Source organism: Bombus bifarius, unplaced genomic scaffold (assembly GCF_011952205.1).
Source record: "Bombus bifarius isolate JDL3187 unplaced genomic scaffold, Bbif_JDL3187 scf7180000007974, whole genome shotgun sequence".
Classification (NCBI taxonomy): Eukaryota; Metazoa; Arthropoda; class Insecta; order Hymenoptera; family Apidae; genus Bombus; species Bombus bifarius.
The window spans coordinates 649,616-664,573 of NW_022884360.1; the positions used below are offsets into that span (position 1 = coordinate 649,616).

Here is a 14,958-nt window from a genome sequence, read left to right on the forward strand (position 1 = left end):
TGAAAAATTCTTACAAAGCCGTACTATAGAAGTGTTGACGACGCTACTTAGAAGTAATAGGGTTTCAATTCCGTGAAAAAAGGCGCCATATAGATGCCGAAGGTGGATGAAGGAAAGCAGTGGTAGAATTAATTAGTAACCAGACAGATGTAGAGAAGGATAGCCTACTGACTAGCGTGGTGTGGCCATTAATTAACACGCACCTGAGGAAATTTCGCGGAAGAGATTATAAATGAAGAAGGAGTTACGGGCCACGCGGCGGCTGTCTAATTTACGGCGGCAATTAGCTAACGATCGAGGATGAACGGCACTTCGAACGGAGTGCACTCGAAAGAATGGAAACGGAAGGCAGCCAACCTCCAGGAATTTCCATCGAGCTTCCCCTGGATCTTACTCCAACGATTCTCGACGTGAAAAATAAGCCATCTCCTGTATTCTTAAGATCCACATACTGGGTGTCCATTTCCAACTCCATTTACGGAATTTTGCATTGTGCAGATACTTGGAGAAATATTACGTATAATTAGACGGTAGATTTTCATCTGTTTGTAGGAAAGTCGAAATTGCGCAATTGCACAGAATACGTGTAATTAAATAAAAAAAAAATTCGTGAACAGAACCTTCAGCACAGACCTGAGACTGAAGATCTCGGGCCGTGTTGCCACTATTAATTGTCTGCTTTGCATATTCATGTATAGTTAGTTTTGGCAGTACAATATGCCGAATATGTAAAAATTCAATGAAGGTTTACAAGGAGGTCGACATTTCGCTCTTTAGAATGTTGCTACGCATACACTTTTATAATGCGCTATGAGATTTGGTATATAACCGGTGTTGCTTCGTTTTTTAATCTAAAGCAATTCCTGCGTAGAGATTAGCAAACGAAAATATATACCTGTGAGTTATCACGGGCGATAAGATCGAGACAGGGAGAAAAATGGGTTAGTGGCAAAGCGGAGCAACAAAACGTTCCATTGCGCATAAATATCGTCGTTCTAGAAATTAGAATGCTGTCGCGGTCGATCCATTGTTGGAGGACTGTTTCAAATAGTACCCTTTATGTACGTCCCAGATCGAATCTGTGAGAAGTTTCATCTAACATTTAGATCGTCGTTGGTAATTAATAGAGCGCGGGTATTTATGTAAATTCGTATTTTAATGGATATCACTGACAAGAGAGAATCCAATCCGTTTACTTTGCATAGTAAATATCATACAAACAAATATTATACTTTGCACGCATGCTACACTCAAGTATCATAATGTCAAAAAAATACTGCACTTCCTGTAGATTTTGATGTGTTAAAATTTGCCATAAACAGGTAGAACACCGCAGTCAAATAATGAACGCTTTACCGACTGATAGCCGATTAATCGGTTTTTTGTCGTCGACGCTTACCGACGGATAACCTATTCATCGGCTTTTTGTCGCCGATGTTTACCGACCGAAAGCCTATTAATTGGCCTTTTGTCGGCGACAATCTTTCTCATTATTCGAGCAGGAATTCGTTATTTAGTACTAAAGTACCTTGCTCAGTCGTGTCAGTTGCGTTGCTTTGTAAGCTGCCACAGTTTTATACAAATATGAAAAACTTACAGTTCGCGATAAACGAAAAGAATGGTATCGGAGAGACTAAACCAAAACAGAGCCGGCGCCAGGGAGAATCAGCGCCTGAGCTGCCGGTCGGACGTGCGTATGCTGTTGAATCGCTAGCGGTCGGTAAAGTGTTAAACATCGCGAGAGATAAAACAAATGGCAGGTTATAAGCGATACGTAAGATACATTCTAATTACAATGGCAGCGCCATATACCGAGTGTTCCGAAAATAGTGGGCGAACAATAAGTGACGAAAACTATTGTTCCTTGCCGAATAACGTGGAATAATTAATAGACACAAAGGGGAGCTATTTCTTTTGACCATTTTTCCTTTTTACTCGGTTTTTTTCAACGAATTTGTTCCCGAGCTGGCGTATTGTTGCTGGTCGACATGCGAAACACAGGCTCTCACGTGCGCAATAATTACACAGAAGCTCGACGTTACGAACGTGTCCCCGTGTTTCCATTAAACGGCGACGTTTACACGTTTTTACCTCAACGTCGACTCCTTTGCACGCGAAAAATGGCGGCACGCGATCACTGGGGAACGCATTAACCGGCTTGGATCTGAATTAATCCGCCGGATCGGACGACCAGCTGCCTGTTTTTCTGTCATTATCTCTTAAATAATAGCCGCCCGTTGATTGTTCAACTTTTTATTACGATATATCCCACGTAACCGTTGATATACCGCGTTTCATGCTCGTGAAAATCGAATTTCCTAGCTATATATACAGCACGACATAATTTAACTCAAGAATCGAGTAGTTCGTTGCTTATTTCAGTTCTGTTCACAACTAACGTCTTATTATCCAATTTTTCACCATTTCCTTTCTCTTGTTGAAGAGACACCCGGTATGTGATATGATGCAAATTTCAGAATCGAATATCTTATCAAGTTCCTATTGTTCTTTTTTTCTTCTTAAGTAAATAACTGGACTGCGGATGTTTATGGAAATTCATATTTCTATCAACATGATAGAAAAAACGAAATCTAAATAAATATTCGTTTCATCGAATAAGAAATGTATTTAATTGTATTAAACGATTAGGAATATTTAATAAAGGAGCTATATATACAGGGTGGTTGGTAACTGGTGGTACAAGCGGAAAGGGGGTGATTCTACGCGAAAAAAGAAGTCGAAAATATAGAATAACAATTTTTCGTTCGAGGCTTTGTTTTCGAGAAAATCGACTTTGAATTTTCGCTCGGTACGCGTGCACTATATCGCGTCTCGTTATAACGGATCTCACTGTAGATTTTTAAAAAAATTAGAAAAAAAAATTTTAAAGAATGTATTCTATATTTTCGACTTCTTTTTTCGCGTAGAATCACCCCCTTTCCGCTTGTGCCACTAATTACCAACCACCCTGTATAAATTACGTGGATTCTGTGTATTTATACAGTTTCCAATTTTTGTATAAATACACAAAAGTTCACAGTCTAACAACGATTATTACGACTATTCGCGACGATGCATATTTTTACGCCTGACATTTCTAAAAGGGGTCATCCCGTGCGCAAAATAATTGTGGTATCAAATATCAAATTTGAAAACCAGGCTAATGTATCAAATTCTGCTTCTGGTTCTTCTATAACGAAATTGCCGAGTTGGAAATTTTTGGACAGCCAGTATACGGCCGCGTGAAGAAACAGCGGCGCGGGCAACAAATTCGGCACTAAACGGAGCAAATCGACCTGGAAAAGGGAGCAGCGATTCTCGATAAATCCTGTAATCACGTTCCTCCATTGGGCAGGAGCGACCTCCCCTCCCCGCTAGAAAGAAGCAAAAATCGACACAAGTCGAAATTAATTCGATTCCATGGAAGCAACGAATCGAATGGAACGTGAGGTCGCGAAAATCCAGTTACGATTTTAACGCGATTTGCCAGGTGGCAAGTGCGTGCTCTCTCTCTGGTCGTTGCATCGCGGTGATCGACGAATATAAAGCGAATATCGCGACCTCGAAATTGGCAAACGTGCGGCAAGCCACGGTGGCGACACGCGTGACGCGCCTCTGCAAACAGGAAATCGCGAAGGGAACGGGGATAAATATCTTACGATTTCTCTGACATTATCTCTCAGGTTCAAGGCTCCATCCGTCTGTTCTACGCTACGGAATTGCAAACGACTGGTTGGCGATGTAATCGCGATGACCTCTCCCTTTTTCCAGCGACTAATCCGTCGCTCTACGCTCGATCACGTACCTTTTGTGACAAAAGTTTCTAATCTTTCTTTGATGTTTGAGATTAGAGGTTAGGAAGATGCCCGCTAAATAACGCTATTGGAAGAAGGAAATTGAATAACGAACACAATTTATTCGAATCTGATATAGTATGAGATAATGTTTCGTATTCTTGTTCTTTGAGGTTAGAGGTTAGAAAGAGAATTATTGATATTTTAGGATAGTTTATGATCTGCAAGAAATGTAGCTGCGGGAAGGAAATTAAATAACGAAGTTAATTTACTCGGACCTAACCTATACAGGATGCGATGAAATTTCCGATTTTTGAGGTTAGGATCTATAAAGAAGAATTTCTTGCTATCTCCGAATATCTTAGGACTTTCCAAAGCTGAAATTAGAACTTTTAAAACCAAATAAGATTTAATTCAACCTATATTGGGAGTGATAACATTTCCTATTCCTTTGACTTTTTAGGTTAGAATGTAAAGTAGAAGGGTTTATTATTAGCCCTGGATGCATTAAGACTTCCAGAACGCGAAGCTGAAGGAACAAAATTAAACGAGTGATTCTAATCTAACAAAACCTAGCCTAACCAATATTAAACAAGAACCTGTTGTTCTATTTCTGCTGCTTTTTTGAGGTTAGGAATTAAATACGACACCAATTCATTTTTCCAAAGGTTAAAATTGCAAGAACAGAATTGGACAAGCAAACTGACGATTACTTCGTAAACGAAAGATTCCAAGAAATTCCACTGTCCGCTTTCTTCAGATTCTCCCTTAGCTTAAGTGGATACACGAAACGACTTGACAGTTCTACGTTTCTCACCCGTATATCCTTCGTATCTTTCCTTGTATTTTTCCCCCGTGTTTTTCCCCTCTTTTTTTTGTAATTCGTCAACAAACTTCATTAGCAGCATTAATATCGGACGCCGCAAAAACGGGCAACACTGCCACAGCCAAATTTAAGGCGGCCCCCGTGGCCGAACGAGATTTACTCGCGTTTATTAAGCCGCCCTAATAACCGGCTGCAATTTTAATCCGACGTTAATCTCCAGCGGGGCTGGCCGGCCCTTTCGCGGCCTCGGACCTGGAATTTCATCCGTTTTCACCGGGTTTAATCCAATTCTGATTCATGCCTGGACCCCTCACGACCTCCTCCGCGTCGCCACAACGTACGAACATGTGTATCACAGGATGATGTTTTCAGCGTCCGACAGACTTTCCGCCTCTTCTCTCGAAAATCTAACTATCAAAGTATATCGATTGGCGTATCAGCTTCGTATTTTTGATTTTATCAGCTCATTCATTAGGCAACACTATTATTTCCGGTATTAAGAAGAAACGTAAACCAGAAGACTGTAAACCTTTTTTTTTTTGAGAGAGAGAGAGAGAGAGAGAGAGAGTTTTAGAAAAACGTAGCAGGTTTAATATTAACAAGAGAACTATGTGCAACCATGTGGTTTTATCGAAACTTTCTAAACCGAATCCCAGATCTGCTCACTCTACCCAACGATACTAAAAACTGCATAGTAGCTCTGACCAGCCTTTCAAAATGCAAAATCCCACGTACGTTAACCAATCAAATATTAATCGCTATAATCGTACAAAACTACCAAAGAAATTTCTCCTGACCCGAGGCCGATATTATCGCGAGCTTGAAAATGTCCTTCGATCTATTGTACTTGGAACTCTTCGATCACGCGAATCCGCTTTCGATATTGAAAGTCCCATTTTCCTTCGAACGATCACGATAGCCAACAACGATTTTAATCATTTTAATTATCCGTATAAAATAGCCAAAGAAACTGTTCCTAATCCTACTGCCATCGACACTGTTCCATTTTTACAATCGCTTGCCAAAATAATTTCCTCCGACGTTCCAATAATACTAATGTTTCGCAGTCTAACGAAATGTTTGAAATCAGTGGCCGAGGAAGGTGGCCAATTTTTGTTTGCACGTGTCGCACAGCCCAAACTGGCATTTCAGGTCGATACAGAGGAAGAAAGGGACGCCAGGTATCACCGTGGGCTGGTTAACTTTCGACGTGCAGCGTCGGAGCGTGCCTCCGCAAAAGACGATGGAAATAATAAGGGGTTAAAAGGACAGGAAGATAGAGTGCGGGCTGACAGAGGGAGGAAAGGTGGGGCAACAAGTGCAATGGCCTGAAAACGCGAGGCCATACCCCTTGCGTCTCTTCCCTCAGCCTGGTCACCCATGTCTTCCCAGCACGCCATTGTTATTATTGTCACAGCTATTGTAATTATTCAGCTCATCGTAATACCTGGCCATTCGCGATTAGTTCCGGCGCAGTCGCGTGCCACACTGACGATGGCCGCTCATAAAATTGTCCTGCTTTTGCTCGCTTTCTTGCCCGCTGCGTTTCGCTTGCGTGTTCATTGTTCGACGAATTTTGGATGCAATTAGGCGCCGATTAAGGAGCAAGCTAAGGGAGAAAAGCTACGGGCCCAGGCCTTGCTCTTTCGGGGCCCTTGCTATTTAAGAGAAATACATGTTACTTCGTAACTAGGACGAGAAATTGGCTCTGCAGAAAACTGAATAAAGAAACAAATGTCTTTTGAAAGTATAGTAGAAGATTGGAGGTGCATCCTGGGAAAAATAAATTGTATCCAACGTTTCGGTAATTTAACGATCTTATCATTACGTGGAGAGACTGTCTTTTAAAAATGTATAGTAGATGATTTTAAATATGACTTGTTACAAAATAAATCTGATTTCATATTTATGTAAATGTGTTTCATTTTAACCCTCCCCCTTCCCTGTTTCTCCCATGGATCAACAGACCCAGAGCTAAAAAATTTTAATCCGGCCCTGGGTGGTACTGACAATGATTGCGAAGGACAAGTGTGACTATGCTACGCGTAGAAGAGAAGTCAGTTTTTGAGATCGGTGAATCGATGAACACGGTAATTGCGATAATTTCGCACGAGTTCAAAGAGATTTGATCGAAGGTAGGTCGTGAATTTGTCGATGCGAGAATCGTTCAGTAGATTTTGAGCGAAGATGATTATGAAAGGAAAAAGGGTGTTTTTGGTTTCGATGAGTCTGTGAAAAAAGGAAGAGCGAAAATTATAGTGGATCGAGAGTTTGCAAAAATCTATGGAGATCAGGATAAGAGCAGATTGTGACTTTGGGATGATCTGAGCGTACATGATTTAAATATGCGTTCAATTTTGGTGTTTTTAATTTTTTTAATTAAATTTGGGTCAATGGGTTTATGAGTTAGGCGAGTTAGTGAGTGAATTGGTATGTGAATATAAATACGGTTTCCAATGCTACTGGCATTGACTGAGAGGTAAAGGATGATATGAAACAAATATTTGGATGCAGTCCAAAAATGATGAAAAGTGATGTTGTTTCGAGACACACTGAACGGCTTGGAAGATTCGAAGGCAACTATTGAAAGAATTTGAAAGATTTATGGATATTGTTTCACCGTTGTTTTCGGTCAATGTGTCTAATATATCGACGTTAAAATGCTTTTGCCAACTGTATAGCAGACTGGACAGGAGATTTAGTATCCATGTGTTACGTAAAGTTATATCCCACTTGTTCGAGAACGTGCGAGAGATCTATACCCATCGCTATCCACATCATTTATGTTCTTACGATAACAGAGGATGCAGGTAACAAATTCAGACATTTCTGAATCACAGCAGAGAGTAAGAACAAACATGCTTATGTTAATCATTTGAAACTTTGTCCCGACATCGTTGAATTATTATTGACCAGTACCCGAATGAATAATTTCAAGATGTTAAACAAGTTAGTACACAATTGCCAAATACATTGCAAACCAAGGCGTTATTCTTCCAAGATCTCACGTTAGAAAGAAAGATCACCAAGTGGTTAAGAATTGTTTGATCGCGAAGGAGCGAAGCCACCCACGAAAACTGACGGGTTATTTTTGCAAAATCAATTCCCGAGTACCTCCGACGAATAGTTTGAATGAAATCCACGCGTGCATGCCATCGAATACATCGAATATAGTGCCGCGGTTACGAAATATTTGATGTTAATGCCGAGACACCCAACGGAACGAAGAAAACAGCGAGGAAAATAATTTTCCATGCACGACGAAACGGAAGAAAAAAAGATCCTACGAATGTACTCACGGCAGTTAAGTTCGTCCGATCTGTCTAAACAATCCTCGACGTTATTACAGCGGTCGTTGCTGTCGATACACTGACCGTTTCCGCATTTGAATTGCGAGGCGGTGCAGGCTGCGAACACAGAAAACGAAAAAGTCATGTAAAAAAAAGAGCGTGTAAAAAATATTCGTACTCGAATAGAAAACGTTGGAAATATACGACGAGGTTCGAACGAATATTTCAAACTTTGATTCCCGATCGATCTCATGGATCTCATATTGCGCGGCCATATTCGCGTGCAAAAACAACGACCATAATGCCGATTCAATTTTGTCTATACGTTTATGCTCACACACACACACGCGCGCGCGCACGCACGGAGAGAGAGAGGGGGGGAGGAGACAGAGAGACAGACAGAGGTCAGACAGAGAGACAGACAGAGAGGCAGACAGAGAGACAGACAGAGGGACAGACAGACAAACAGAGGGACAGACAGACAAACAGAGGGACAGACAGAGGGACAGACAGAGGGACAGACAGAGGGACAGACAGAGGGACAGACAGAGGGACAGACAGAGGGACAGACAGAGAGGCAGAGAGACAGACAGACAGAGAGACAGACAGACATACGCACACACATGCTCACGTATATATATATTTATTTATAGTCAATGTTAAAATTCCATCTACTTGTGTTGGTTGTTTCATCTGCATATGTGTGTTAGAATGCAAAGTTTGTTTGGTAGCTGGATTCTTACAAGCTTTGCAAAATAGGAATGAAGTTGTGTTGTACAAATTTTGACCACACTCACACCACCCTGATTCTCAGATCACTAGATAAGACTAAATAAATTTTGTCAGATGGGAAAAAATTCACGAATGCTTTATCAGAATGTTGTAAAATGAAATTATAAGGTATAGAGAATTTTAACATATCGGAATAAACTAATTGGAAGAATCAGAACGGGTGACACATTTGATTTAATAAAAGCGGCAATGATACTATGAGATTTAGCTCTCTTTCCAAAAATTTGATCAAGAGCATGTTATATCAATCGACTGTGACTTCTTGGTTTGACGTTTTTAAATATCATTAGGGAATTTTGTATTACTTCAAACGAATTATTTATTTATTACTTCCTCTTTGAGCTTCATAATTTATGTTTTACATAATTATCGAAATTGGATAGTACTCGGTATCCCTCCACTAGATTACTTGGAGTTTAATCAAATTCAGTGCACGTGGTGAAATTCCCTCTGTAATTCGTTCCTTGTCTGTGATTTACAAAGAGAGTAGGCATCAATGGAACAGGAATTTCTCTGATATGAGAACAGACGAAGGAATAGAAATACGAAGGATCCAATAATGCAAATTGAATGCCGTTTAATATAAACTCGTAGAGGTACCGAAAGAAAGATCAGATTTCAAAGACTAGGTCCTCCATGGTACTCTACTATTTCTTCGCCGTTTAGTAAAACAACAAAGGTACTAAGCCAAATATGGAATACCACTTTGTTTTTTCGAACGTCATTCTTAGAAAATCAATAGCAACGAACAAAAGGTTTTCCTGGGTATCAAGAGCATTTCTTAGATTTCTAACATTATTCTAACAATTTTCAATATTGAACTAACGATAAAAAGATATAAATCCTACCTAATATATTATAGATATAGGATAGATAGCAAAATAGAAAAGAAATAGAAAGCAATAAAAAAAAAAGCAAATAGTTTTATTCCTCTTATTGATTATAACATTTTAGAAAATAGCTACTTGCAATAGTCACATATTGCAGTGTCACACTTTGTGCAAGTACATTCGTCATGCGACCAGAGTGCGCGCATTAGGCACTTGATCCATATTTCTTCACCAGAGTATTGGGGAAAAAGTTTGTAACAAAATAAACGATACCAAAGTGACTGAGCGAGGAAGCCTATAGTCGTTTGACAGATATTCATTTGTCAGATTTAAAAAAAAAATGGCGCTATTCCATACGGGGTGTGCTTTTCCAATATCTGGTAGTTTCACTCTAATCATAAATCTTAAATAACATTCTCACAGCATTGTTCTCTTTTTTATCTACCTGCTTAATCATCATCGATCTTAATTTACCGACAGGGATAAAACGAACGAGTTTAAACCAGGAGGAACGATGTAAGCGCCAATTAAATGTTTTCCATCGTGTAATAATTTTTTCTCTGGCCAGTTAACCTCTGCCCACTGACTGTCCAGTGATTTACTATAGGCAAGCCACTCTGCAGAGTTGTCAAAAGTGTTGGTATATTGTGTTACAGATAAACAGAGGCCGTGGCTGGGCGCTCCGGTTTCAAGCCGACAGACCAGACTCTAGCTACCACTCGTATGTGATACGAGAGTACGTCGACCATGGTGTTTCAGCAATTGAATCGACAATGGTTCATCTCGTTTTCACAATTATGCCATGCTCATTCGAGACAATCCGATCACGTTTCGGATAGCGTTACCGTAACGCGCGTGAAGTGCCTCGCGGTTCGTATTTCTACCGATTTCCCGCGCTTCCGACCGACTTCCGCCGATACTGTTACCGACCAATGGTCACTCTTGTCGATTCGGGCATTAGTTTCATATTCACACAAAAATAACAGGAATGTAGGGTAATCGTAGGTAGACTGCGGTCATTTATGCAAATTCGTGTTTTTACGAAACACAATTGGTAGAGTAGAGTCTGGACAGAGATTTGTTTCGCTTATATGAATGCTACAACAGATACTAAATAACCAAATGTTAATAACCAACTATGAATAATATATACATATAATATATTCGCATATTACGCGCCATTTTTCATAGGACGATGTTTGACAAATTTTCACTTGAACCACTGTGATTCTCAATTCGTCAAATAAGAGAGCATCGTCGGATGATAAAAGGATCGTGAATGCTTTATTCAACAATTTCATTCCATTACGCATTCTTGTACTCTTAAATTTTCTGTAAGAACCAACGTGGTCAATGCGATTTGCTCCAGAGGAAGATCTTGATCGTCGAAAACCACAACAGCGGTCGCTCGAGGATTCCCCGGGCTTTTGTATCCACGATCTCTACAATTACCAATGGAGTAACGCGAGATTTAGGGTGGTCTGAGTTCCTCGGGTTAACTCTCTGACGAAGGTTAAGGAGAATTCCTATTAGCTTTCGTGGCAATGGCAATATAGCAGCAAATGGCCAGCCAGAGTCAAGTACGGCGATTGAGTGATAGTCTCCCGTGTCAAAGCACACTCGAGTTCCTTTAGCAGACATAACCTGATCGTGCCTCGTGTCCCTCGTATTCTTATGCCATCCACGCGTCGAGTAAACCCAAAGTAAACTGCTTGACACCAAATCAAACGTGTTCTTACAAAAGACTGTGGAACTCGATTTTTCAACCATTTCCACTACTCGACTTTTTAAGTTACGTAAATAGATTTTAGGTTATGTAAATAGATTTTAGGTTATGTACACGAACATTCACACGAACATTGAATCGAAGATCCTGATGCAAAAACTGGGCAAGTTCGCCGTTTACGAAAATTGGTATATTTTTATACATCGCCGATCGATTGGGCCAAAAATCGAGCAAGTGCAATGCGTGCGTGATAATCTCTGGACCTCCGCTTTCACCATGTGCCTGCCGCTCGAAAACATCATGAATGTTTATAAACGTTTCGCAAGTTTGCCCTTTTATCGTGAAAATTCGTAATAATCGAATTCCATCGAAACGCAACATTATCATCTTTATTGGAAACAAGGAAACAACAGGGTAAACCGCGAGATGGAGCGAAATATTGAAGGTGCGAGCTGTGGCGAGAGCGGATGGAACCAAGGCGGATGGAAAAGTTTGCCTGGTTACGTTTTTTTACGCTCTAAAGATGCATGAGAGCGTGCCTCGCGCTTCAAAAGCCCTGTCTCTTCGAGATGCATCTCTTTACAGCCGGCGTTTCTCTTATCATTCCTCCTCCTCCTCCTCCACCCCCAACCCCTGTCATGCTCGTTCGATCATAACTATCTAAGGCCCGAGAAGTTGTGGAAATTGCCGCTCCGCCACGCTCTAACCACTTTAACGTCGCGAGTTTTCCACCATCTTGATAAAACATACAATTTTCTAGCCCTAAAACGCCATTTTAACCCTCTCGCTCGTAAATTATTCAATAGCCAGCAACACTCGCGCAATTTCTAATTCCTCCGTCTATGGCGCGATAAATGGAGGATTCATGCGATTACTTGGACATTTGGAAATGATACTGTTTACGAGTTTCTATTTGTCATATGCGCTTTTAGATTTTTCCATTTTTACCCTTCGTCTTTATTTGTTGGGTTATCTTCGTTTGTAAAAATGTCAAGGTCGATCACAGGCGATTTCCGTTCTCCATTAGGGAGAACAGTTTTTCAGCTGTGATAACGAGGGCATTAGTATCGCGTGCAACAGCCCGTGCAAAGTTGCAGCGCTGCTTTTTCAGTCGCATCAACCCGGAAAGAACATCTTAGAGGTATCACCGGACTTGAATTAATTTACCACACAAGGTAAGGTAGATCGAATAAATTCCTAGCATGCCTCGGACAATTAACCAAATATTTTCACGAGCCAACGTTTCTTTGCAAACGATGTAGTTCTGGTATAGTTTTCCTTTAATCAATTATTAACAACAGAAACGCATTCTTCCGAGCGCGTTTGAAAGAAAAGACGAGGATAGTAAAATTGTGCAACTTTCACGAGAAACAGATACGTTCATTCTCTAATTGGCGAATAACTGATGGAAATTTTAGTTATAGTAAATTAATACACTGCCTTTAGATCCACCAAAATCTACAGATACAAATTATAATTTAATAAATTATTTACAACTATCCTCGCTATTTATTAAATTTAATAGATTGCTAATTATTAATAAGTATCTCTCTGTCTATTACAATTTAATAACTTATTAATTATTAACTAGCGATAATAAATATCTATGGGAAATTAAAAATCTCATTGGCTTATGGTTGCTCTTCCGACTCTAATTCCTCGTGATTTAGTTTACATCGCGCGATACACAAATTAATTAATTTACGCTCCTAGTACGATCAAATCGAGCATGAAAGGGTTAACAATTACGTACATATTCGGGGAGCGTAGTCTTCATTGAAATATAAATTCGTGTCTTACCTTTTGGCTTCTTTTTTTTAAGGCAGGTTTATTAGAAACGAAGAGCTGAAAGCGTAAGGTATGACGGTAAGGGGGTGAAAGAATACCCCATGGGGACTAAACTTCCCCTGCTGGCAGTCCATTAGAAGAGCACGGACGATTTAGCAGAGGGGCTTTTAGGTCCAGCAATTTGATGCTGCTTGCCTGTCATGCTAATATCCCGAGCTTTATATCGAGTCGAGTTTTTCTTCACCCGCTTCTGATGTATGGTTTCCCCGCGTAAGTTGCCGGGAGTACACGTCGTTGAACATACCGCTGGATGATGCTTTTGTTGCTGCTGCCCCGGATTTTTCCTCGGGGAGTAGCTTGTTCAGAATTTTCTCTTCTTTCGCGTATAAATATTTATTCTACTACCATTAAATAAAAATTCTAGAACACGTAGCACGTTCGAGAGTCGCACTTGGACATCTCGGAACTTATTTCGTCGTCTTCCTTTTTCGATGTCCTAGCGTTAACTTTTACCGTTGCTGGAATTTTCATTTTTGGCAAAGTTCCACTATATTTCCTTTTATCGCTAGAATTTCTGTCGTGATTCTGCTGAATCGTATATTGCTGAAATTCCTTTTGTCTTTACTGCAATTTTACTACAATTGCTGTGTGTTTGAATTTACTGTAGCTGTAGTTTCCTCTTTTCCTATGTTCACACGTTGATCTTCATTTATCTTTGGAATTTCCATCTTTGGCAAAGTTCCACTTATTTCCTTTTATCGCTAGAATTTCTGTCGTGATTCTGCTGAATCGTATATTGCTGAAATTCCTTTCGTCTTTACTGCAATTTTACTACAATTGCTTCTGCAATTGCTGTGTGTTTGAATTTACTGTTGCTGTAGTTTCCTTTCTTTTGTATTCACACGTTGATCTTCATTTGTTTCTGGAATTTTCTGGTTCCGTTTATTCCTGAAATCTCCTAGTCTCTTTTATTCCAGGGCTCTTGAATCGCTGTTTCTGTTAGAATTCCACTTCTGGTTTTCCTGCTATTGCTTTCTATTGCTGGACTTGCCTCTCAAACATTTTACGTCAATTTCTCTGTTACTAGAATTTTCCTTTTTCTTGTTGCTGGAATTCTTGTCTAACGTACCACACTCTTCGTTGCTGAAATTCTTCTTCTATTGCTCGTGCATTAATTCTGATTCACCCAGTCGATTTTGATACACACGCTTGACTAGAATACAATTATTTTTCGATAAATCGCGTATTTTTTCCACCTACATGAAATATTCAGGAAGAGGAGGGACGCGTTTTGCAGCGGAGAAAAAGCAATGCGGCACACGAGCAACTCCAGTTCCCGGTATACTCGCGTGATTTAGGAGATAACGAGTTCGGGCTCGTCCTAATGAGACACGGAAACAAAAAGGGCGTGATTTCCCTTCGAGGAGTGGAAGCAGTTCTCACTCTACTTTTCCACCCCCGCGTAACAAAATCCATCCGCAACCATAATCCTTCATAAAACCACAAAATCGACCTCCTTTCCGCAAATAACGACCAAACTACAATGAACACTAACAAAATTATGAAACAACTCTATCTTTCTATCTGCAATTTTGTTCTGTATATTTTTTAAGAGATAGCAACCTAAGGACCAGTTTGCAATAGCAATTAGATCAACTGGAATTCCCCATTCAGAGCCCATTATCAACCACTGTCGTAAGTTCGTGTAACAAAGAATGTCACACGAACTGATACTTAACATACGCGTGAAAATAGTGTAGCCCAAAGCTCGTTCTTCTAACTGTAACATCCGGAAGTCTGATAGGAGAAATATGTCAAAAAAAAAAAAAAGAAAAAATGCAAGAAGATAAGAGAAAATAAAAACACGTTACACAATTAACATTACAATAAATAATATAAATAGATAATTGTA

General features: G+C 40.0%; 1 protein-coding gene across 2 annotated transcripts in view; it reads right to left on the reverse strand.

Annotated features, from left to right (window-relative positions):
• Window positions 1–14,958, reverse strand: part of LOC117217134 (basement membrane-specific heparan sulfate proteoglycan core protein-like) — a 186,140-nt gene that overhangs the window by 45,717 nt on the left and 125,465 nt on the right. For both annotated transcript variants that reach the window (XM_033464496.1, XM_033464497.1), the window contains exon 10: window positions 7,920–8,027. In XM_033464496.1, coding sequence (XP_033320387.1) covers window positions 7,920–8,027 — 108 coding nt within the window. The remainder of the gene's footprint in view (window positions 1–7,919; window positions 8,028–14,958) is intronic.